The sequence below is a fragment of the Podarcis melisellensis genome (assembly GCF_964234715.1).
Source record: "Podarcis melisellensis genome assembly, chromosome: 7".
In the NCBI taxonomy this organism is placed as follows: Eukaryota; Metazoa; Chordata; class Lepidosauria; order Squamata; family Lacertidae; genus Podarcis; species Podarcis melisellensis.
This window is the reverse complement of record NC_138539.1, coordinates 4,260,023-4,286,081: the sequence shown is the minus strand read 5'-3', so window position 1 is coordinate 4,286,081 and position 26,059 is coordinate 4,260,023. Positions and strand designations below refer to the sequence as shown.

The window sequence follows — 26,059 nt, the reverse complement described above, 5'->3', positions numbered from 1 at the left end:
CAGAGCCCCATTTGCATCCGGAAGCGAACGCATCCCGCATCTGCACGTGTGCGGGTCGTGATTCACCGCTTCCGTGCATTCGCGTGACATCATTTTGACCATCTGTGCATGCGCAAACGGTGAAACCCGGAAGTAACATGTCTTGTTACTTCCGGGTTGCTGCAGAGCGCAACTGGAAAGCGCTGAACCTGAAGCAACTTCAACCCGAGGTATGACTGTACCTTCAGATGTCTTCTAAAGGTTATATACATACTTTTCTCCTTGGCTCAAGGGTTGCATAACTCCTTGGCCTCCAATATTTCTCCAGTGAAAATAGGGGCGTCCTGTGGAAAAGCAGGACATTCTGGGATCAAATCAGAAACTGTTAATTTGGGACTGTCCCTGGAAAATAGGGACACCTGGAGGGTCTGTAGCTGCTTTGAGACCTTTATCAGCTTCTTTTGCTCTTGTGGCTGAAGTTTGCATCTTTTAAAAGTCATGATTTCCCCCAAAGAAACATGGGAACTGTGATTCATTAAGGGTGTTGAGTATTTTTAGGAGACCCTGAGCAATCTACAGCTTCCATGATATTTCTTGAGGGGAGATGCCACTATTAAAATGTGTTTCAGATGGAGGGCATAGATGCAGCCTATATTAAGTTGTAACTTTTGCCGTCACCAGTAAGGAAACATGAGTCTTTTCCTTTCTCAAGGCCAAGAGATAGAAGAAGTAAGATTAAAACTTAGACCTATATTTCAGCACTCCACTTTCGCTTGTTTACCATCTCCAGATGGAGTCACTAATTGGGACAGGCAAATTAGTCTATTTCTGGTCCGTGCCTCTTTCACTTGTTTTCACCCATAAGTCAGTTCTGCCTCTTCACTGGATTAATTAAATCTGTGATTTATTTATTTTAATGCAGAGCAAACATTTGCTTTGTGATGTGAATTTAAACACCTATTTTTTCTATTAATTTTTTTCCCCTCTCAACACACATTTCTAATTAGAGGAATGGACTAATCGGTTCATGTCAGTCCCTTTCTCCGTCTTCCCTAATTTTAAATCTTAAATTTATCTCACGACATTTCTGCATATGCTTGCTTGAGGGGGGTGGGGGTGGGAGAGACAGCACTGTAGTGTGAATTTCTCCTTATGCGCTTTCATATGCAATTTTGCCCAACACACACATTTTAAAAAGCATTTCCCCCTAAAAAGATGCAGGGGGTTTTTTGGTAATGTAATTTTCACTAATAATAATACAGCCAGTGTAACATAGTGATTAGAGTGTTGGATTAGGACCAGGGAAGCCAGAGTTTTCATTCATTCATTCATTCATTCATTCATTCATTCAATTTCTATACTGCCTTTCATGTGAAGAACACATAAAACAACAAAAGTACATACCATAATAACAAACAAAAACAACAACCCCATTCAGACCTGTCAGGAGTAAGCCTGGACCAATGGTACCAAATAGTATGGGAAACAGCCTTACTAGAAAAATTAACCATTAAACTGAAACTGACACGGGGACAAATAGAAGAAGACTGGTGTGGCTCCACTTTATCACATACACAGCCCAACAAGACAATGACAAAAACCCACCAACAGCATACAAATCAATATGGCTAGCCTGATCCAAAACACCCACCCACCCCACTCGCACATGAAAACAAAGACCACCACAGCCAGCCACAAATGAACAACCACACCCCAGGCCAACCCCAACCTCTCTCATCACCAAAGGAACACAAGCGAACTGCAAAGACACTGCACAAGCAACGCTGGCACCAAACCCTACATATATTAAGTAAAATAGAAACATTGCCATCCGACCCCCCCACCCCCATCTCCCCCCACCTCTTTCCCCCTTTTCTTCCCAATGTCTCAACAAATGAAACTGATTTGTAAAAATGTTACATGGGGGGAAAATATACGAGAGAGAGACATTGCATACACTTTTGTAAATCAAGAAAATCTTTAATAAGTAAATAAATAGTAAAAACAACCCCATTCAGCCTTGAAGCTGTATCTGAAAGTTTTTATTAGTTGATGTTTTATTGTGTTTTGTTTTGTTTTTTACATTTTGGTGGAAGCCACCCAGAGTGGCTGGGGCAACCCGGTTAGATGTGTGGCATATAAATAATACAATTATCCCCTGCCTGCCTGCCTGCCAGCGTAGCCTACCTCGCAGGGGTGTTGTGGGAAATAAATGGGGAGGGGGGGGTTGAACCGTGAAGCGCTGGATAAAAAGGTGGGAGATGTAAAGGTAAAGGGACCCCTGACCATTAGGTCCAGTCGTGACCGACTCTGGGGTTGCGGCGCTCATCTCGCTTTATTGGCCGAGGGAGCCGGCGTACAGCTTCCGGGTCATGTGGCCAGCAGGACTAGGCCTCTTCTGGCAAACCAGAGTGGTGCACAGAAACGGCGTTTACCTTCCCGCCGGAGTGGTACCTATCTACTTGTACTTTGAGGTGCTTTTGAACTGCTAGGTTGGCAGGAGCTGGGACCGAGCAACGGGAGCTCACCCCATCGCGGGGATTCGAACCACCGACCTTCTGATCGGCAAGTCCTAGGCTCTGTGGTTTAACCCACAGCGCCACCCACGTCCCTAAGGTGGGAGGTAAATGCAAATAAATAAAAACATACATCTTTATGCAACTCCCCTCCTTTTTTTGCAAGATGTATTACAACATTTGGAGAGCGAGAACTTTGAAGGGTAGCCGTGATTCAGTCCACATTTTGTTTGAGGAAATGCCAATTAATTCCGAAAGGGTAGCAGTGGCATGGCTGGCAAACATGGCTGGAGTCACTAAATGCCTAGAGGTACTTCAGATAAGCCCCTCTTCTTGCAGCAAAAGGGAAGAGACTTTTGCTTATCATTCTAGTGGAGCAAACCAAGAGCTTTGCTTAATGAGATGGGCTCTGAAATACGTCGCCTGGGGAGCCCAGGAGGATTTTTATCTTTCTGCGTGTTGTCAAGGACGATGGTGACTATTTTAATTAATCAGTACAATCCCATTAATGTACCAAAAGCTTTACAGGGAACAAAGGAAGGTCTGGTTGCTTTTAAAGGTATTTCCAGATGAGTATTTAAGTTTCCGTTTATTGTTGTTTTCGTATCTGATTTTGATGATTCCTTCTTTCTGTGTTTGTTGCTGCAGAGCAGTTTGAGACATCTTAGTTGTGACTAATCATTTTTATGCTTATTTAATCAGCGTCATTTAAAGACAAGGAGAGAGAGTGTGAATATTTGTTCAGTTCAGCTACAGATACATTTCAGTTGCTGCCAACCTAGCGGTTCGAAAGCATGTCAATGTGCAAGTAGATAAATAGGTACCGCTCTGGCGGGAAGGTAAATGGCATTTTCATGCACTGCTCTTGTTCGCCAGAAGCGGCTTAGTCCTGCTGGCCACATGACCTGGAAGCTGTACGGCGGCTCCCTCCCGAGTAGGTCACAACTGGACCTAACGGTCAGGGGTCCCTTTACGGGACACGGGTGGCACTGTGGGGGACATGGGTGGCGCTGTGGGTTAAACCACAGAGCCTAGGACTTGCCAGTAAGAAGGTTGGTGGTTCAAATCCCCGCGACGGGGTGAGCTCCCGTTGCTCGGTCCCAGCTCCTGCCAACCTAGCAGTTTGAAAGCACATCAAAGTGCAAGTAGATAAATAGGTACCGCTCCGGCGGGAAGGTAAACGGCATTTCCGTGCACTGCTCTGGTTCGCCAGAAGCGGCTTAGTCATGCTGGCCACATGATCCGGAAGCTGTACGCCGGCTCCCTCTGCCAATAAAGTGAGATGAGCGCCTCAACCCCCGAGTAGGTCACGAATGGACCTAACGGTCAGGGGTCCCTTTACCTTTACATTTCAGTTAGGGTTGCCAATTGTCCCTAGAAAAACGGGATTGCCCTAGTTTTTCGACAGATGTTTCCACTGTCCCATTTGGATTTCAAACAGGACGTATTTTTCCTGTAATTCAAGCTTGGTCATCCCAAAATGGTGGTTGAGTTGCTTTTGGTGCACCTAATGAGGAGCCCAGCCCGCTGCTCCTTCCTTCACGCTTGCTGCTGCTGCCGGTCTAGTATGGTATAGATCCGCCATCACATGGCCCCCTCTGCCCCCTGACCTGAACTCTCATCGTCCATGCTCAAATCTCTTCTGACACCAGATGGGGATGAGGGTGGAGCTATGACTCAAGTCGGCCGTGGGAACCAGCCGTCTACCCGTGGTTCCTGCCTATCTATGGGTTGGGCTGAGCTTGATGGATCTTAGGTAAAGGTAAAGGTAAAGGAACCCCTGACCATTAGGTCCAGTCGTGACTGACTCTGGGGTTGCGGCGCTCATCTCGCTTTATTGGCCGAGGGAGCCGGCGTACAGTTTCCGGGTCATGTGGCCAGCATGACTAAGCTGCTTTTGGCGAACCAGAGCAGCGCACGGAAACGCCGTTTACCTTCCCACCAGAGTGGTACCTATTTATCTACTTGCACTTTAACATGCTTTCAAACTGCTAGGTTGGCAGGAGCAGGGACCGCACAACGGGAGCTCACCCCGTTGCGGGGATTCGAACCGCCAACCTTCTGATCGGCAAGTCCTAGCTTCTGTGGTTTAACCCACAGCGCCACCCGCATCCCTAATGCAAACCCTGGAAAGGGGACATTCTGGGGACAAGGTGGAGATGGAGAAAAGGGTGGTGTAATTCCAATGCCCCTTTAAAGGCTTGTTTATCCTCTGCCGGGCTTATACCTGCTCAGGTTCCAGTAGCCCCACGGCTGATTGGAGTTTGGATCTGGTGTTAACTTTACACTGACTTCAGTTACACTGGCTTGCTTACACTGGCCGTACATAGAATAATAGAATCACGGGATTGTAGAGTGGATCACAACTGGACAGGAAAGTTCTTGACCACGGGGTCACTGTTATGATGCTACTGTCCACTGATGACCACAAGATTCCATTACTGCAACATGGTGCTATGATCAAGGCACTTTCTAGCAAGTACCGATTCTCTAGACATTTTTGCATCTGTCTTCACTCATAGAGCAGCTCAGGAAAATGACAAGACCTGACACTTAGGCTAAAGCTGTGCACAAATGATCTCTCAAAATCTTCCGCTCTACTTGTAGACCAAGAAAAACCACAAATGTTTTCCCCAATTTCTCTGTCAAGGGTAGGCATTCTCCAAGAGTTTCTTGGCATAGCTGTCAACTTTTCCCTTTTAAAAAGGGAAATTCCCTTATTCCGAATAGGATTCCTCGCAAGAAAAGGGAAATGTTGACAGCTATGTTTCTTGGGGAATGAGATTCACCGTCATCAAAACTGGCAGTAGCATGAACTTCTTTCTTTCTTTCTTTCTTTCTTTCTTTCTTTCTTTCTTTCTTTCTTTCTTTCTTTCTTTCTTTCTTTCTTTCTTTCTCCCTTACCTTTTTCTTTTCTTATTTTTTTTAATTTGCAGATTTAACACACCGAAAATGGAGAAAATAATGCATAAATAATACTAATAGTAACAATGGGGGAGAAACTAACATTTCACTATCTAAATACGGTAGATGCATTCATGGAGCGGAAGGATATCATAGAATCATGGAACTGTTGAGTTGGAAGGGACCCCAAGGGTCATCTAGTCCAACCCTCTGCAATGCAGGAATCTCAGCTAAAGCATCCATGACAGATGGCTGTCCAACCTCTGCTTTAAGCTGGGGGCACTGTCCTACAGTGGTTCCACTCCTTCCTCCTGGGCCGTGTTCAGAAAGTGGTGGTGGGGGATGAGTGTTCAGACCCCTGGGCTCTCACTTGTGGGGTGCCTCAGGGTTCTGTCCTCTCCCCCATGCTTTTTAATATCTATATGAAGCCGCTGGGAGAGATCATCAGGAGGTTTGGACTGGGTGTTCATCAGTATGCGGATGATACCCAGCTCTACCTCTCTTTTAAATCAGAACCAGTGAAGGCGGTGAAGGTCCTGTGTGAGTGTCTGGAGGCGGTTGGAGGATGGATGGCGGCTAACAGATTGAGGTTGAATCCTGACAAGACAGAAGTACTGTTTTGGGGGGACAGGAGGCGGGCAGGTGCCGAGACCATACATTGGCTCCCAGTACGTTTCCGAGCACAATTCAAAGTGTTGGTGCTGACCTTTAAAGCCCTAAACGGTCTCAGACCAGTATACCTGAAGGAGCGTCTCCACCCCCATCGTTCTGCCTGGACGCTGAGGTCCAGCGCCGAGGGCCTTCTGGCGGTTCCCTCATTGCGAGAAGCAGAGCTACAGGGAACCAGGCAGAGGGCCTTCTCGGTAGTGGCACCCGCCCTGTGGAACGCCCTTCCAGCAGATGTCAAAGTGATAAACAACTACCTGACATTCAGAAGACATCTTAAGGCAGCCCTGTTCAGGGAAGTTTTTAAAGTGTGATATTTTACTGTATTTTTGGTTTCTATGGAAGCTGCCCAGAGTGGCTGGGGAGGCCCAGCCAGATGGGCGGGGTATAAATAATAAATTATTAATATTATTAATTTTTTATAAAACCTGCAAGGAAGGAGAGTCCACCACCTCCCACAGGAGACCATTACACTGTGAAACAGCTCTTACTATCAGAAAGTTCTTCCTGGTGTTTAGTTGGAACATCCTTTCTTGTAAATTGAAACCATTGGTTGGGTCCTACCCTCCAGGGTGGGAGAAAACTGTGGGATGTGAAACACAAGAGCAGTCAAGTACAAATGAGAGTAGAGTAGAGTGAACATGGGGAGGAATATTTGTCCAGCCAGCAGGTAAACTTCCTGTTTCCTTCTGGGCTGGGACAGACTTCCTCTGCATGTGACTAGAGGTGAGCGTGGCCTCACCTGTGCTGGTAACAACAAAAGCACAGGGCAAGACAGCCATCTCTCTCTCTTTGACTACATGCATTGAAGAAGCAACATCTGCTTAGCCAAAGATGCTCTCTTGGCCTCCAGCCAAAAGAGGACAGAGGGACTGTCTCCTTATGAGACAGTTTCCAGGTGTATGTTACTTTTCTAAGCTAAGTCTGCCTTCTGGGATCCGACTGTGAACAGAATGTGAGTAAACTCTTTTTATACTTTTCTAGAAGACTGCGTTGTGTCTTATATTTTATGAGGGAATAAGGGTGAAATACCAGAACAGTTATTATAGAGGCTTTAGCGACCCTGAGCAAACGCATCCGCTGCGAGTTTAAAAAGGGGGATGTTACTCTGCTAAATTGTGAACTTGTTAACACAAGTTGGAAAAGGATATAATCAAACAATATATCCTCTCCCGCATCCCTGAACATTCCCGCAAAAACAAGCTTGCTCCATCTTCCATGTGAGTTCCCATCTTCCATGTACTGGTGGAGGGAGGGGGAGGGGGAGGGGGAGAGGGTTGCAAAGGAAGAAAAGAACTGAGATCCGGGAGGAAATAAATAAAAAATGGCTTAGAATAGAGGATGAGGAAAGCAAGCAGGGCAATGCAGAAGAAAAGGAAAGCGAGGGGAAAGATGGGGAGACGAAAGCCGAACATCTTTCTCTGCTCCCAGGCAGGTTATTTAAGAGCAGAGACAGCTCTCAGCCCCCAGGCAGGAGCAGCAGCAGCGGCAGCCATTACTTCCACCCTAGTTGGAAGCATTGATTGAAAGCCCCCACGGTTCTCTCCCCGTTCTTACAGCATCATATGAACTGGGGGAGGAAGACACAAAGAGGTGCCCCCTGCTCTCTTGCTACCCTCCCTGCTGGTGCACTTTGAAGTAACCTGGCAGTGCCAATGCACAGCGGTAAGGGAATGAGGTGGCGCATGAGCCCAGGATCTCATGTGCCAAGGAAGATGAGCTACTCCGTTGTAAACAGAGGTCATGTTTTGTTGCTGCTGCTGCTCCTCCTGGGCTTCGGAGAGGTCAAACAGTAGAATCTCCAACCGATGCACTTATTGATTTTAAGTAGAAAGTGTACGAACCGCTTGATCTATTGGCTAACAGCCGTGGTGGCAATCCTCTGCCACCATGCTCGAAAGCAGTAATGTTTCTGAATACCAGTTGCTGCAAAGTGGGCAGAATGGTGTCGTGCTCAGAAGCTGCTTTGGGGGTGTTGTAAACAAAAATCTGCCCTTTTCCCCCCTTATGGAGTATTCAAGAGCCCATATAGAGTCCTTACGTAGGTTCCCTATCAGTAGGAGAAAAGAACAGAGGCCAACCAGAGAATATTGAGAAGCAAAGCAGCTAGTAAGCCTGATCTTTACTGATCTGTTGCAACAGGGTGCTCCCCTCACACACAGGAAATGAGGAGGAACCAGAACCAAGGTGTGTCCGCCCTTATATAGACATTTTAAATTGTCTGCCCTGGAGTTCAAGATCACCCCCCAGACACATCATAGCTACATCACAGAAAGGGTGGTCTACAGCAGAAATCTGAGTGCATTGTTTATCTCCTGTTGTTGTTTATCTCCTGTCTGGCAGCTTACCTGTTAAATGCTTACTTGACTGGATACCCTGGGGAGCCTGGCCAGTCTTTTGTAATGATAAATACTTAGTTCCTGAGCCAGGTCACAGGCTCACACCCTATCCATATCTTAAATGTGCCCTTAAGACAGGATCTGTGAAGGAAAAGACAATGGGGAGGCTTTTCCATTTTCCTTTGACCTTGCAGAGAAAACATTTGGTCAGTTTGGGAATCAAAAATGGTTTCAGGTCGGTCTTCCTTCGCTGATCTATGTAGGTGCTTGGTTGGTACATTTATGAACATTTATTATACATCTAAAATTCTTATCACAGGGGCATCCGGGTAGCTACTGTGAGAACAGGAGGCTGAGCTAGGTGGGTCATTGGCCTAATCCAGGGGGCTCTTCTTATGTTCTTGATCAAAATAACTGAGTCTGAGATGAGGGGGGAGAAGTAGTCTGTATGCATAGACCTTTTGAACCCTTGGATCCAGCGAGTGTTAAGATACAGGGCAGCTTTCTCTGTTGGGGCGATAGGCTAGGTGATGAGCCATTAACAGGAACAAAGGAAAGTGGATCTCTGTGAGTTAAGTAGCTGGAACTTCGACAAAGGCGAAGAGTTGTAAGTTGGCAGTGATGGGACCGAGAAGTAAAGCAGGAAACTGGAGAGCAAGTGTGCCAACTCCTAGGGGTGGAGGTGTATTTGGCCCCCAATATCAGCTGGCAGGGGGCCAGGCCTCTCAGTGTTTAGGAGGCAAGGTGTGACGTTAACATGAGAGTGTTGGAGGTGAAATAGTTAAACAGGTTACCCAATTAAAACCCAGGGGGTGGAGTCAGAGGGACTATAAAACCAGCTCTGGGAGGTGTTTCTTGGGAATTCATTGCGGAGTTCGTTGGGAGTTGAGTGGTTGTTTGGAATGGGAGTGAATTGGGCTAGAGTTGTGGCTAGGTTGAGTTAGTGTAACGAAATAGGCTGAGTCAGGAACAGTTAGGGGCTAGCAGTGGCGTAGCGTGGGGGGTGCAGGGGGGGCCGGCGGCACCGAGCACAACATCTGGGGGTTAGGGTTAGGGGGCGCAAATCCACAGGTTAGGGGGCACAAATTACTTGCCTTGCCCCGGGTGCTGACAACCCACGCTACGCCACTGGGGGCTAGGCAGACAAGTAAATAGCTGAGAGGTAGTTTAGTGAGTGAGAGCAGGTAGTGAAAATTATAGGTCTGGATAGGCACCCCATGAATGTAATTGACTGATACTGTTTATGAAACCACACGCTTGTTAAACTGCAATAAATAAGCAGAAGTTTATGTTCCAATTTAACCCTGACTGGACTCAGTATTGTACCAGGTAGGGCCTGGGTGGTGGCAGCGAGAAATCCAGTGGTGGCACAGGGATCGATAGACGGTGAAATGTCCGGGGACCCTGTGTGATCGCCACACAAGGGAGGCCAGGCACAGAGCTGGCCATGGTGCAGTACAGTGGCTGGTCCTCCTGAGAGTCAGAGAGGAATCCGCACCATGTTGGGACCCATTCTCTGTCAATTTATTTCACCCCCCCCCCAAATGCACACCCATACACTCTCATCAGCCACAACTAGCATGACCAATAGTCAGTTATGATGAGCTGGAGGGTCACAGGTTAGTTAACCCAGATTATTCCAGCCCCCGCTCTGATATGGTTGGAACTTTCCCCCCTTTCCAATTCCATATCAGAGTGGCAGTGCAAATTACTGGAACATGTGGAAATGGCGCAACTGACTAACAGACTAAGAGGTAATACAAGACAATCATTTATTCAGGAATGGGATGTGTACAAGAGAGATCTACAGAATAATAACAGTGGTACAATGTCAACAGCAGCATCTGAATGACTCTTGTCTAAACGAACTGTTAAGAAACAAGTAAAAAGGTACGAATTGTTGTAAGAAGGTATTAGAAAGAAGTACAGAAAGAGTAAGGTAATAGTGATAAGTACATTCATCACCAGAAAGGTTATATGCATTGGGAAATGATAGGAAGTCTATTCTATGTTAGCAAAAAAGATAGGAAAAAAAGAGATTGTATAAATGTAATTTAAATCTATTTTTTGTAAACATATTAAGATTTATGATTGTTTTCATCTTGGCACATTGTGTATGTTATCTATTTATTTCAATAAAGCATTTAAACGGGGCGGGGGGGCGGGAGGGAGAAAACCACAGATTGCTCCAGCCCCCTTCCCCTTTGAGTTTTGTGAAGGCCAGAGCGTTCCCTCTGTCTCACAGCTTTTCCACATGCCATGAATCTGCACCACAATCACGTCACCCCTCAGCCTCCTAAGCTTAAGTCTTAAGAGTTTAGCTCCTTAAGTCTCATATCATAAGCCTTGTTTAAGCTGGTTGTTTAAGCTGGTCAGGGAGGCACAGCTGTGAGCGCGTTTGCTTTGTTATACCCACGGAATGTGTTTTTCTCTTCTTCTTTTTCTGGCCGTGAGAAGAGCGAAAGGTTGCACTGCTCAGTTTTCACATTGCCGGGTTGGAAATCTTCCTGGAAACCTGGTACACATTTTTTAGAATGCGTCTTCAATTTGAGGTTCTGATAAAAAGTTTGAAAAAGACTTGAACATGCCAGTCACTTCCCCTCTTCCTTCCTCTGGGTCCAATCCAGCCTCTGATGGAGAACATGAGACAGATGTTGCTGCCTTTCCTCACTCCAGCCATGGCTTGGGTGCTTGGAGGCAGCACACAGATGCAGCCAAGAGGATGAGAAGCACCGTCCCTGCAGGGAAGCCAATGCGGTCTAGTGGTTAGTGCTGGACTAGGACCTGAGAGACTAGGGTTCAAATGCCCACTTGGCCATGAAGCTCACTGGGTGACCTTGGGCCAGGTCTGTCTCTCTGCCTAACCTCTCTCACAGGGTTATTGTTGTGGGGATTAAATGAGGAGGAGCGAGAACCTCTGTTCCTCACCTCAAGCTCCGTGGAGAAAAAATATTGGGTATAAATGCGGCAAAATAAATAAATGGGCCTTGGCAGGTGCTCAGTAATGCCTAGCTTTGCTTCTGCTCCCTGTTTGATGTTTTTAAGCAAGGCTGGTTGTCCACCTTTCAGTTGACTTCCTGCGTTGGCAGGTGAATTTGACTCATAGACTTTTGAGGTCCTTCCACCTCTGTGATTCCATGATTTCCACACGCATCGTTTACGCAGTTATTGCTCAGTGACTTGCAGCTGAATAGGTGAACAGACTCCACTAACTGAGTCACATCGGATGTTAAAGCTCTGTCACAACCATGATGGCTGCTGCATGCATAGAAATCATCCTGACATTGTGTAGCCCATTACAAACGTGTTGATTTTTCCCCTTGGTTGAGTTGGAGTTCTTCTGTGAACTAGAACGATGCAGTTATCTAAAAGGTCTCTCTCTGGCCACTTCAACTCTTCTCAAAAGAATGATCAGTGAATTTCTGAATAAAGAATTCTAGGAGTGTGTGGAGCCTATCATTTTATGTCTACTGGATTTCCAACTTTCTATTCACCCATATGTTTGTAGAACCTGCATGGAGTATGTAGAATGGCCTTTCTTCCAGAAACCCTTGGTACGCAATGTACTCTCCAAAGCAGACATACCACCGATTTCATTTGGTTGTGTGATTGTTTTTCAACCTGCTCACAACTAGGTTTGCCCGTGAGTTTCTGCATCCAGCTATTTCCCCTTCTGACTAACTTTGTGCATGCTGACCACAAAATAGCTTTCCCCCCCCCTCCCTGTTAGAAGGTAAATCAGACAGAATCAAACAGAAGGAGCGTTTGGGATTAATGTCTGCAGAATCAGAATTACAATATCCAGGTCAGAAATTGCGCGTGCTGAATTCTTATTACCACCTCATCACCAGGAAATATCTTGCAGAATGTAGGTCACCTCCTCTTTCAAGTATACTCATGGTTTTTATTTCCTCTCTTTCAGAACACAGAAAAGGTGCTCGTCCCTTCGGTCACGTTAATCGTAGGCTGTGGAGTGTCTTCCTTGACTCTTTTGCTTTTGATAATCATCTACATCTCAGTCTGGAGGTAAAGGTTCTACTCCCCTCCATTCATAAATACGTATTCTCATTTGCATATTTGTATCTCTGCCTGAAACCATAAATCTATATTTACTTTTTGTCATTCCTAGCCATGTCTACAGCACACCCTAATGCTCTGTGGTAATTCATTTATGCATTCTCTTAAATGCTGGGAGAGATAAGAAGGCATTTGGAAGTCATGAGGTCTACTGTGCATCGTGAGACAATTGTATTCTTTTATTTATTTATTTATTCATCTCTAATGATCAGTGGATCATGGTCCGTATAGTTAAAGCTATGGTTTTCCCAGTAGTGATGTATGGAAGTGAGAGCTAGACCATAAAGAAGGCTGATCTCTGGAGAATTGATGCTTTTGAATTATGGTGCTGGAGGAGACTCTTGAGAGTCCCATGGACTGCAAGAAGATCAAACCTATCCATTCTTAAGGAAATCAGCCCTGAATGCTCCCTGGAAGGACAGATCCGGAAGCTGAGGCTCCAATACTTTGGCCACCTCATGAGAAGAGAAGACTCCCTGGAAAAGACCCTGATGTTGGGAAAGATGGAGAGCACAAGGAGAAGGGGACGACAGAGGATGAGATGGTGGGACAGTGTTCTCGAAGCTACCAGCATGAGTTTGACCAAACTGCGGGAGGCAGTGGTAGACAGGAGTGCCTGGTGTGCTCTGGTCCATGGGGCCACGGAGTTGGACATGACTAAATGACTAAACAACAACAATGATCAGCTAATTGTCTGGGTTCGAATGACTGGATTGTCCAAGACTGCAAAACCAGTTGTGCAGTGTGTTGCCTAGGGCTCTGCCTCAGTTGTAGTGCAGTTGTGTGTAGCTTAGGATACCCTATGAACTCCCAGCACCGAATGCATCAGGCCCATGGTTGGCAGTAAAGCTTTAATAGTGATTGTGTTCTGAATAAAGCTAAAGTAGGAGTGAGGGAACCTGTGGTTCAGATGTTGCTGAACTCCAACTCTCATCGCTTCTGATAACAACTTTCCTAAGAGTTCCCAAACTTCACCACATCTGTTTACCAAGAAGCAGCACTGGGTGGAGGAATGTCAGAAAGAGTTGCTTAATCGTTTTTCTCTTGCCCACTAGCCCATGACTTTATTTTTATCCATTTAGTGAAAGCCTCCAACTTGGGATGGCTTTAAAAGAGGAGTGGACAAATTCATGGAGGACAAGACCATGATGCTATGCACCATCACCCCATCCACTGTTGGAGGCCGTAGGGTTGGAACCACAGATAGGAAGAGTGCTGTTGTATTCAGATTCTCTGTGTGGTCTTCCATTGGTTGACCACCATGATAACAGTTTGCTGGATTAGATGGGCCATTGTCCTGATCTAGTAGTGCTCTTACATTCAGACAGAAATCATCTAAAGCTAAGGCTATCCATGGGGAAGGACAATGTGGATCTGGGACCATCCATCTGGTGGTGTGATGGCCTGGGACTTGGGCTCGGACTCACAGCCAGAGGAGTTTCAGTCCACACCAGATCCTTTGCCTCAGGCGGCATCTGAACCTAGTCTGGGGCCTGATTCTGAAGAGCCCCAGTCTGCACAGGTTGCCCTACAACAAGCACCAGCTGGGCTGAGTCAGGGGCCTGAGCCTGCCCTGGCTCCAGATGCAGGGATGACCTCGTTGCCTTCAGCTGGGCCATCATTCACAGCTGCTCCACTACCGGTTGGTCAGGAGAGGCTGAGGCAGCCTCTGGGTCTAGTAACCCACTGACGTCTCCCGAGCTGCAGAGACTGAGGTCTGAGAGAAGGAGAGACCTGAGTACTCACAGGAGGTGTGCTCACCTTCAGGACAAACAGGGAGGTTTGTCGCTGCGGGATCAGGACCGGTCTTTACCCTGACAGAGATAAAAGGCTATCCGACCCCGCCCCAGGTTGCGGGAGCAACATTGCTGTTTGCCAGAACCTGCCTGTGATTCTGTGACTGACCTTGCCTGGTTTCCTGCCTCGACCCTGTCGGACTCACTCCTCGCGGAATCCTTGGATTTGGGACCGGACCTGGACCGTGTTGCTCGGGTTACCCCCAGGCCCAGCACAGGTGGAGAATAAAGCTATCATTGGTTCCTTGGCATGGTGACTGTGTTCTACCTCCACCATCAATTACCGTATTCCTCTTAATACCAGCTGGTGAGAATCCCAACTAGGAGAGAGCTGTTGCGGTCTAGTCTTGCTTGCGGACTTCCCAGTCTGGTTGGCCACTGTGAGAACAGGATGTTGGACTAGATGGGCCTTTGGCCTGACCCAGCAGGGCTCTTCTGATATTCCCGTGCTCATTTTACACAGAGTCAAACCTGGGTTTGCCACCACACATACACACAATAAGACAATACAACACAGTTGGGGAGCTAGAATTGGGAAAAGAAAAGGTTTCTATGGTTGAGAGTTGGAGTGGTCTCCCATGTCTGCTTCCGTCCTTCCCAAATTGTGAGGGCATTTCGTTAAATCTGGGAGACAAATATGCAGTGCAAACAGGCCTCCTCTTAGTGGCTGGTGTCCTCCAAGAAAGAATTGCAGATGGGAATATATGTCCCCACCAACAGCCATAGATGGAAGCCCCCCTGCCCTTACTCCTGGGTAAAGCATCATTGCCATTGGGAAGAGGCATAGCTCAGTGGTACAGCATCTGATTTGCGCATCAAAGGTCCAAGGTTTTATCGCTGGCATCTCCAGGGCATGTCCACTGCCAGGCAGTGTAGACATTACTGAGCCACATGGACCAAGGACAGCTTATTATTCCATTATTATTATTATTATTATTATTATTATTATTATTATTATGCCTCACCAGAATGGTGCATGCTCTGGTTATCTCTCGCTTGGACTACTGCAATGCACTCTACGTGGGGCTACCTTTGAAGGTGACCCAGAAACTACAACTAATCCAGAATGCGGCAGCAAGACTGGGAGTGGCCACCGAGACAACATAACACCGGTCCTGAAATACCTACCGTATTTTTCGTCCCATAGGACGCTCCGTCCCATAGGACGCACCTAGTTTTTTGGGGGGGAAATAAAGGGGGGAATTCCTTTATTTCCCCCCAAAAACCAGGTCGGGGAACAGTGGGATGGTGGCACTGCGCCTCCCCGCTGTCCCCCGTGCTTGTGGGGCTGGTCGATGTCTGACCGAAGTGCAGTGCGCTCTGCGCGCCGGGCGGCAGACTGCTCTCCGCAGCGTGGGGAGCCCTGCGGGAACTCCCGCGGGCTCCCCAGGCTTGCTGATAGCTTCCTGAAGCCTGGAGAGCCCGACCCCTCTCGCTCTCCCAGCTTCAGCGAAAGCCTGTATTCACCCCATAGGACGCACACAGATTTCCCCTTCATTTGTGGAGGGGGAAAGGTATGTTCTATAGGGCGAAAAATACGGTACATTGGCTCCCAGTACGTTTCCGAGCACAATTCAAAGTGTTGGTGCTGACCTTTAAAGCCCTAAACGGCCTTGGTCCAGTACACCTGAAGGAGCGTCTCCACTCCCATCGTTCTACCCAGACACTGAGGTCCAGCGCCGAGGGCCTTCTGGCGGTTTCCTCACTGCGAGAAGCCAAATTACAGGGAACCAGGCAGAGGGCCTTCTCGACAGTGGCACCCGCCCTGTGGAATACCCTCCCACCAGATGACAAAGAGAAAACAGCAACTACCAGACTTTTAGAAGACATCTGAAGGCAGCCTTGTTTAGGGAAGCTCTTAATGTTTGATGTATTACTGTATTTTAATATTTTGCTGGAAGCTGCCCAGAGTGGCTGGGGAAGCCCAGCCAGATGGGCGGGGTATAAATAATAAATGATGATGATGATGATGATGATGAAGCAAACAGAAGAAAACACAGTGAACCAGGAGTGGGGCTTTTTTCCACCCCTTCTTCAGTTCTGCAGCCAATATTTTCAAGGGCTTCCAGCTCAGAGCAGCACGCATCTGTCACTGCCCTGGATCCTAGTTGCAACTGGCCGCTGGCTGGCTGAGCTACAATCTCACGTTTTAATAATCCGAGGTTTTGCAGCCTTTGCCACTTTGCAGCCTCCTCTAGGCTTATAGCCAGCGGGAAGCTTAACCCGCTGACACCGTTTCTTCGGATTGATCTATGTCCAGACCCAGGGGACCGCAGACATGCTTCCAGCAGTGACAAATAGCAGAGAGGCAGCAGAGAGGCAAGGATCTTTGGGGGTGGGGGATGGGGAGTGGATTCCTCTCTCTGTGTGTGTGCACATTCATGTGTGTCTAGATCCCTTGTACATCTAGGTAGGGTGATGGTTTCATTTGGAATGCCCGTGAATCACATGTGACCCAGCAAACCGAGCCGAAACCCAGTGACATAAAAAGTCCCTGCTGGATCAGGCCAATGGCCCAACTGGTCCAGCATCCTATTCTCACGGTGGCCAGCCAGCAAGCAGGATTCTCTCCCTTCACGTGGTTTCCAGCATCTGAAATTCAGAAGTGATGCTTTCTCCAGCTGTGGAGCCATTGCAGAGCCATCTTGTCTGGTAGCCATTGATAGCCGTCTCCATGAATTTGTCTAATCTTTTTAAAAAGGTTGGTGGTCACCACTGTCTCCTGTGGGAATGAGTTCCAAACTATTAACTGGAGGAGGAGGAGGAGGAGGAGGAGGAGGAGGAGGAGGAGGAGGAAGAAGAAGAAGAAGAAGAAGAAGAAGAAGAAGAAGAAGAAGAAGAAGAAGAGGAAGAAGAAGAAGAAGAAGAAGAAGAAGAAGAAGAAGAAGAAGAAGAAGAAGAAGAAGAAGAAGAAGAAGAAGAAGAAGAGGAAGAAGACCTCACCCACCCATCTGGCTGGGTTTCCCCAGCCACTCTGGGTGGCTTACTTAATCGCTGTCTATTATAACTTACAAAAGTCCTTTTTTCCAGTACAGTCATACATCGGGTTGAATTTGCTTCAGGTTGAGTGCTTTCGGGTTGCGCTCCGTGGCGGCCCAGAAGTAACGGAACGCGGTCAAAATGACATCAAGCGCATATGCGGAAGCAGCGAATCGTGACCCGCGCATGCGCAGACACGCAGACGTGGGTTGTGTTTACTTCAGGATGCGAACAGGGCTCTGGAAGGGATCCCGTTCATATCCAGAGGTACCACTGTATAGCAAAATATAGATAATTTGCTGCCATTTACGGGCCCCTCCAGACTGTTTGTTAGTTTGTTGTTGTTTTGCAAGCAACGTGTCATTGATGCACATAATAATAAGGTTGGGCTCTATCCAGTACTGCAGCTCTGCTGGTGCAATGGGTTTCATGTGTAAATGGAGCTTCCTCTCCCTGTTATCTGGCCCCCTCCAGCTTCCTGCACACTGACAGAATCATTTCTGGAGGGTTCAGGAAATGTAGGGAGAGGAGAGGAAACTGAAGTCCCATTGCACCTGCAGAACTGTGCCCACAGAGCATTGAATACAACCCACAACCTTAAAAGTCATTCACATGCACATTCACAGTGCAGAAAGCTAATCTAAACACAATATTTTGCATATAGTGCCATTTTAGCTGGTTTGACACTACATATTCCATGTAACGTTATGGGGTTACATCGGGGGAAGGAGTCCGTTTGCCCCAGCCTTCCTGTGCTATGGCAGCTCCCTCTGTGTGTTTGCCCCCAAAAGCACAACATGGCACAACTGTGCAGTTTCCATTCCCTCTCCTCCTTGAAGTCCTGCTGAAATTACACGGGCTGTAATTTTGTGGTGGTGGCGGTGGCAGCAGCTGTCAACTCAAGCCAGTATCAGGAACAACTTCCTTGAGATGGTAGACCAGCTGGCTGCTTTCCTGCAGCCGGATTTGGCCCGAGGTCCACCAGCTGCCAACCCTTAGTAGGACAGAACAAACAGAAATGTGGGGCTTGAAAGGAACTGAAAATCACCCAGCATTGTGCCTTGAAACCAAGATGAGGTCCTCTATATCCAGAGGTGGCACCTTCCACTTCGCTGCTTGAGGCAAAAGGGGAACGTGCCATCTTGCTTCCTCACTGCCACCCTGGCACTGGCTGTGCCAGCACCCACTAAGCACTGGCAGCTGTGCTGACCTCTGGTGAGATTTTGCGAGATCTCACCAAAGTCTCATGAGAGTTCATGCACTCCATGAGATTTCAACAAGATCTTGTAAGATCTTGCTGGAAAGAAGAAGAAGAGGAGTTTGGATTTGATATCCCGCCTTTCACTCCCCTTCAGGAGTCTCAAAGTGGCTAACATTCTCCTTTCCCTTCCTCCCCACAACAAACACTCTGTGAGGTGAGTGGGGCTGAGAGACTTCAGAGAAGTGTGACTGGCCCAAGGTCACCCAGCAGCTGCAGGTGGAGGAGCAGAGACGCGAACCCGGTTCCCCAGATTACGAGGCTACCGCTCTTAACCACTACACCACACTGACAGCAAACTGGTGCTGCTGTCAGTCCCCCTTCTCTGCTGGCAGCGGGGGTGGCAGGAAGAGTGTCGGAGGCACAGTGGGTTCTGCTTCTAGGGCTTCCAGGGCTCCCGACTCATCACTGGACCCCAGCTAAGCACATCACCCAGGTTATGTGATTCCACAGGCAATGAGGTCTTTGTGGAGAGGTGTGTCTTGCTTCAAGCTGAAGTGACCATGAGTTTGCAGGCCAAGGGGTAAACCTGCAGAAACTCATTTTCCATGACAGGGTAATTGTTGCTGTCATTTCATGGTAGGGATCATGGATTTCAGATTGGGAAAGGACCATAGTTCAGTGGTAGAGCATCTGCTTTCCATGCAGAACATCTCAGGTGGAATCCCTGGCATCTTCTATCTGAAATCCTGAAGAGGAATTGCCAGTCAGTGTGGACAATATTGAGCTAGATGGACCAATTGGTCTGACTTGGTATACGACAGCTTCTTCTGGCCTATGCGCTCTTGGAAATGGATCACGTGTTGCAGGTTGAGGATTAAAGAATGTTCTTGCCAGTCTTTACCACTAGGTCCCAGGGTAGGTGACAACCATATAAACACGTGGCATTAAAATCCAGTAGTGCAACTTAAAATCAAATAAAAGAACGTACGTCAATAAATAGAGGTGGTCCTGCACACAACAATCACAAAAATCTTAACTGTTGAATGACAAGGTAAAGAGGTCAACTTCAGGAAACAGTGGAAACTATGCAATGAAAATGGTGGATAAACCTCTGTAGGTGCATTCCATATTTTGGAAGAACTCTCCCCTGAGCTGCCAGCCACAATGCTATGGAAGGCATCAAAGCTACCAAGCAGGCACCTTCTGCCTATCTTAATCTCTGGGTGTGTCTGTAAGGAAGGAGATGGTCCTTGCTTAAGTTAAAGATAAAGGGACCCCTGACCACTAGGTCCAGTTGTGGCCAACTCTGGGGTTGTGGCGCTCATCTCACTTTACTGGCCGAGGGAGCCGGCGTACAGCTTCCGGGTCATGTGGCCAGCATGACTAAGCCGCTTCTGGCGAACCAGAGCAGCACACGGAAACGCCGTTTACCTTTTCACCAGAGTGGTACCTATTTATCTACTTGGACTTTGACGTGCTTTCGAACTGCTAGGTTGGCAGGAGCAGGGACTGAGCAACGGGAGCTCACCCCGTTGCGGGGATTCAAACCGCCAACCTTCTGATCGGCAAGTCCTAGGCTCTGTGGTTTAACCCACAGCGCCACCTGTGTCCCTTGCTTAACTTACATAGGCATTAAACATGAATGTGATCACCTTGAATTGGGTCTGTAAGCTAACAGGTCCCATGAGGGTCACAGCCAGAGATGGTGCAGGGGAATTCAATTTAGTTCATCGTTTAAAGGTATAACAACCTCATTTGCACTTTCCAATATGATACACAGACTGAAACACAGGCTTCTTCAAAAATTTGTATTTCTCCAAATTTTGTAGTGCTGTGTTCCAGCCTAGTAATGTGTGCAGAAATGCATGTACTAGGTAGGGAACAGTGTGCATTAAACTGCATTGCATTAGGGGAAACTGCTTTGCAAGAAAGTGTATACCATGTAAAGGTGCGTACAAAATGTGCACAAGGAGAAGTTCTCACTAGATGGATTTTCATGTGGTCCTTTTCAACAAAATGTGGAGAATTTAAGATAAAAAAGTGGGGCATTGAGTGAAATTGAATCTGGCAGATTTCCCCATTCCCATGACCAGCCTTTTGATAATTTGCAGATCATGGATCTAAGGCTCTTTCCTTCTGTTTACCTTTTTCTTCGTCTTCTGTAGGTACATCCGTTCCGAACGTTCCGTCATCCTTATCAACTTCTGCCTCTCCATCATATCTTCCAACGCTCTCATCCTGATCGGGCAAACCCAGACCCGGAATAAGGTAGGAATTTGCCCAGGTTTTTGTTGTTGTTGCTGTTAGATACGATAGCTGAACTCCCAGGGAGAGACATTCCTTTGCTTTCTTTCGGCTCATTATTTCATTCTCTATATGTACCACTGAATGGCAAATTACACATGTATCCCCTTTGAGAATCTGGGGAGCATCTTTACTGTTTCCAAGAAGAATAAGGAGAAAGACTTCAGCTGTGATGCATTTTGAGTTTCTGCCTAGAGTTAGCTCTCTCTGACTCCCACCGCCCCAGTCCCCTTGGCACTTTCCTGCAAGAACAGGACCAGTTTGCGAGGTTCAGTGGTTTCTATCTCTCAAATTCAAAAAGACAGATTGACCAAAGGGAGGCAGAGGAGAATGTTCCACTTAATAAATGTTCTGCTCTTCCATAGCACCCCTTTCATACACCAAGCCTGGAGCCAGTTGCTGACCTTAATTAAGAAACCCTAAACCACACTCATTGCCTAGGTAGGTAAATAGGAGGGAGCATATTCCAAGTGTTGTGGAAGCTTTTGAATGGCTTTTAAACACGTTTTGGAGAAATTTGGAGAAGGTCTATGAGCCATTAGAGCTCAATTGAACCTCCATGTACTTCAACAGCATACCTTTGAACAATAGCTATTGTGGACACACAGACAAAAGAAGAAGAAGAGAAAAATGATCTTGCAAAGCAGTCCTTAAGTTGATGCAGATTGAGGGGCTGGGTAGTGTCTGCAAGGATAGAGATGGTGGTGAATATCAGGGCTGTGCTCCGCCTGGATTTCAAACTGAATGGGGCCCATTTGGGCCCATGAGGGATTTGACTGAAATGTGTTGAGGTAGCCCTGGATCGCCCAAAGTTGGATTGGGCCCAACCCAAATATTCGAAGGCTATCAAAAAGCAGGGCAGTTGGGCAACTGAGGAGGCGGGAGGAGATGTATGCTGGATCTGGCAGCACCAACCTGGACTGGACTACCAAATTTGGACTACCACTAGTCTTGACAGGACTATCAGAGACTTTTCTGGTCCTGGCCCTGCTCTGTAGGACGCAACATCCCCACCCTAACTGTGCGTGGCCAGACTGCAACTTGGGAGCCTGGAAAGGACACTGTGTTTAAAATAATTTAGCAGTCAGTTACTGCACATGGAAGTAGCTGTTTTTGGCTACCATGGTTAGGAGCCATCTGCCTCCACAAAATATTTTACTCCCATTTACGAGACTTTGGGTGGAATTCAACATCACGCTAAGTGGATAGGATCATTCATTCATTCAATCAATCAATCAGTCAGTCTCTATACCACCCTTCATCCGATGATCACAGGGCAGTTTACAATATAAAAACACACACAAATTACACACCAATGTGCCAAACAAAAACAATAGAAGTGTGATTGCACACGAAAGCTCATACCAATAACAAACTTAGTTGGTCTCTAAGGTGCTACTGGAATGATTTTTAATTTTTTTTGTTTCCACTACGGCAGACCAACACAGCTACCTACCTGTAACCCCCCAAAAAAAGATTATTTAATTAGCCAAAGGCAGTTTCTGCTTGCCAGATGGAATGATCCCCTTTCTCCTCTCCCTGAATGCTGTTCTGGGGTTCTCCTGATCCCCACAGAACAACTTTTGGGGAGAGAGTGAGAGACATGTGGTGGGAGGAGAAGGGGTTAAGTCCCATTGTGTGAGCAGAATTCCTTGTTTAGAGCTTCCGCCGCTAGGACTCATTAGGTAAATCCTGCACATCAACACTCATTGCTTCAGCATTTTGGTGGCTATACGTTCCAGAGCTCAGTTACGGACAGAAAGACTAACCCTTTGACTTTTCTTAAGCTTGCTGCATTTCCAGTGTCATCGACAACCACTAGGAGCAAATAACCAACAGAATAACAGCAGCAGTAACAATGACCAGGTTTGCAGGTCACATCAAAGTATAGTTTAATACATCAGCATTAAACCATGGTTTGTTTTAAACAATGGTTTGATGTGATGTGCAAATTGGGTCGATTTAAATTCTCAGCTGCAAAGGAAGAAAAGTCAGGGACAAGCTGGGCAAAGAGGCAATGTTGGGTAGTGGTTAGGGTGTTGGACTAGGAACTGGGATACTTGGGTTCAAATCCTTGCTCGGCCATGAAGCTCACTGGGTGACCCTGATTAAATAAGGACCGGGAGAACCATGTGACCGCCTCAAGCTCCTTGGAAGAAAAGGTGGGATATGAATGGAATTAATAAATAAAATATTCTGAACTCCGTATCAGACATTTATGCCAACTTCTTTTAAAGGCATTCAAATTATGGACAGCTCTCTATGAAATCTGTCGATCACCATCGATCTGAAAGTGAGAAATAGCTGGTAGGGCAAATCTGGCACCAACTTCTCCCAAGCGAACAGATCTTCATCAAAGCAATCAGAGTAATGACTCATCTTGATTTGGGGAAAGTGGCACTAAAGTAGAGACAGAAGGATAAAGACGTAATTGAAGGTGATCAAGCAAAAGGCTTGCTTCATTTTTGATTTCTGTCAATGGATTTTTGTAGGGAGATTTTTTTCGTAAGATGAAGTTACCTGGAGAGGAGAGGAATGAAAAGAGTACTGCCAACTTCATTCAGTGCAGTTCACATTGCTCCTGCTCCCCTATGGATAATAATAATAATAATAATAATAATAATAATAATAATAATAATAATAATAATAATAAATTATTTATACCCCACCCATCTGGCTGGGTTTCCCCAGCCACTCTGGGCAGCTCCAAACAGAATATTAAAAACACAATAAAGAATCAAGCAATAAAAACTTCTCTAAACAGGGCTGCCTTCAGATGTCTTCTAAAAGTCAGATAGTTGTTTATTTCCTTGACATCTGAAGGGAGGGCATTCCACAGGGCAGGCGCCACTATCACGAAGGCCCTCTGCCTGGTTCCCTGTAACATCACTTCTCGCAATGAGGGAACCGCCAGAAGGCCCTCAGCGCTGGACCTCAGTGTCCGGGCTGAATGATGGGGGTGGAGACGCTCCTTCAGGTATACAGGACCAAGGCCGTTTAGGGCTTTAAAGGTCAGCACCAACACTTTGAATTGTGCTCGGAAATGTACTGGGAGCCAATGCAGATCTCTCAGGACCGGGGTTATGTGGTCCCGGTGGCCGCTCCCAGTCATCAGTCTAGCTGCTGCATTCTGGATTAATTTGTGTGTGTGTGTGTGTGTGGGTGGGTGGGTGGGTGAGAGAGAGAGAGAGAGAGAGAGAGAGAGAGAGAGAGAGAGAGAGAGAGAGAGGCATTAAAACTTCCAACTGTTGTAGAGTCGTCTTTAGCAGCTAGCAATGCTTTTGTTGTTGTTCCAACTTCCATTTCTCTATGTCTTTATGGCATCCCTGCTGCCCTGACAAACACACACACACATTTTCCACCTGTGTGCACCCCTAGTGAATAGTGCCCCTCTCTGCATTTATGAGAGCCTTTGAAGATGAAAGCAGTACATTTAAAAGATGCATATTTTTGCTCCTGGTCACATTAGACAAAAGGGATGATGAAGAAGAAAGGCGCCCGCCTAGCCAATCTCTCTCTCTCTCTCTCTCCGCTGCAGCTTGGCAGCCTTTTTGATTATTAAATCACGCTTGGCCAAGCATCGCCGCCTGCTTCAAAGGACAAGAAAAGGTTTTGCTACTGAAGGCAGAAGGGAAAGGGTCTCGATGGGTTAGAATCCCGGGGAAGGAGTCATGGCTGCAGCCACTGCCTAAGCCAGAATGTTTGGATTGGAGCTGGTTTAGTATTGATACCCATAGGATAGCTCAGTTGGTTAAAGCGTGATGCTGATAATGCCAAGGTTGCAGGCTCAATCCCCGTATGGGAGAGCCGCATATTCCTGCATTGCAGGGGTTGGACTAGATGATCGTCAGGGTCCCTTGCAGAATCTACGATGCTATGATTCTGTTCTATGAATCTGTTTCAAATCAAATACTCACATATTAGACGTTTTGCGTGTTGAGTCCCACAGTTGCCACCCCCCAATAATTCACACTTCACACATCAATTTTTGTTTGGGTTTTTGGCATAATTTTGGCCACAACTTTATTCACATACAAAATCTGTGAGTGGTTGCTTAGGCATTGGTTATGACTATCTGTCCATGCCCTCAGGGACAGAGCTGGCATTCCGGACACCAGCGGAAGCCAGAGGCATTCCGGACACCAGCAGAAGCCTTAGTGGGAAACAAATATTGGGTGAGCAAATGAAGCTGGGCATCAGTCCCTCACTACTCACCCTCATGTTCCTTTGGGGCTTGCACGGCCCAAGTCCGATGCCAGGGACAAGGACGAAAAGAATGGCAGGCCCCTGGATTCCTTTAACGGAATTCCCTTCGCATCATTTGGAGGGTTAGGCACTTACCCCTCCAAGAACCACCTTAACCAATGCCTAACCGCCAACCTTACAAGTTGTGACGATTTGCTACGCAGTAGGCGAAAACCAATGGCACAAGCCAATCAGCCAATGGCAAAATTCCTACTGTGCCCCCGCACCAAGGCAGACGACACCATGACAGGCATAGCAAGGTCAAGCGATCAGGAAAAACCTCCTATTAAAGGGAGGGAGGGCGGGTGATCCGAAAGCAAACGGCCAAGAGGAAGTCCAACCCCTGGCTCCCCATATTTATAGACTCTAACCCCTCCTCTGAATTTGGCAACATACAGAACTCCCCAGCAACCCAATATTAACCCTTTAGCAGGCTCGGGTTTTTCCTCAAATCTGCCTAGTCATGGCAAGGTGGCATGTTTCCCCAACCGCAACCCGTGCTCTCTGGTTAGGGAGAACACGCTTTGTAGGCAGGGATCCTAGAGGCTCATGCATAGACTGGGCTGCCTTTGACTTGACCCAAAGTGAGTGTGCATCTCTAACAAGTTTCCTCCTCAAAGCCAAAGCCTTACATCCCATTTTAGGTAATGAGGACACTGAGGTCCAGCGCCGAGGGCCTTCTGGCGGTTCACTCATTGCGAGAAGTGAGGTTACAGGGAACCAGGCAGAGGGCCTTCTCGGTAGTGGTGCCTGCCCTGTGGAACGCCCTCCCTTCAGATGTGAAGGAAATAAGCAGCTATTTTATCTTTAAAAGACATCTGAAGGCAGCCCTGCTTAGGGAAGTTTTTAATATTTAATGCTGTAGAGTGGTGCCTCGCAAGACAAAATTAATTCGTTCCGCGAGTTGCTTCGTCTTGCGATTTTTTCGTTTTGCGGAGCGCGGATTCCCTGGGTATTAACGGCTTTAAGAAAAAGGAAGCAAACCCGCAAGACGTTTTCGTCTTGCGAAGCAAGCCCAAAGGGAAAATCGTCTTGCGAAGCAACTCAAGAAAC

The 26,059-nt window shown here is 47.1% G+C and overlaps 1 protein-coding gene across 3 annotated transcripts in view; it reads left to right on the top strand.

Annotated features, from left to right (window-relative positions):
• The window catches only part of ADGRB1 (adhesion G protein-coupled receptor B1), a 393,844-nt gene that overhangs the window by 304,248 nt on the left and 63,537 nt on the right, over positions 1-26,059 (top strand). For all 3 annotated transcript variants that reach the window (XM_081918643.1, XM_081918644.1, XM_081918645.1), the window contains exons 19-20: positions 12,327-12,430; positions 20,623-20,725. In XM_081918643.1, coding sequence (XP_081774769.1) covers positions 12,327-12,430; positions 20,623-20,725 — 207 coding nt within the window. The remainder of the gene's footprint in view (positions 1-12,326; positions 12,431-20,622; positions 20,726-26,059) is intronic.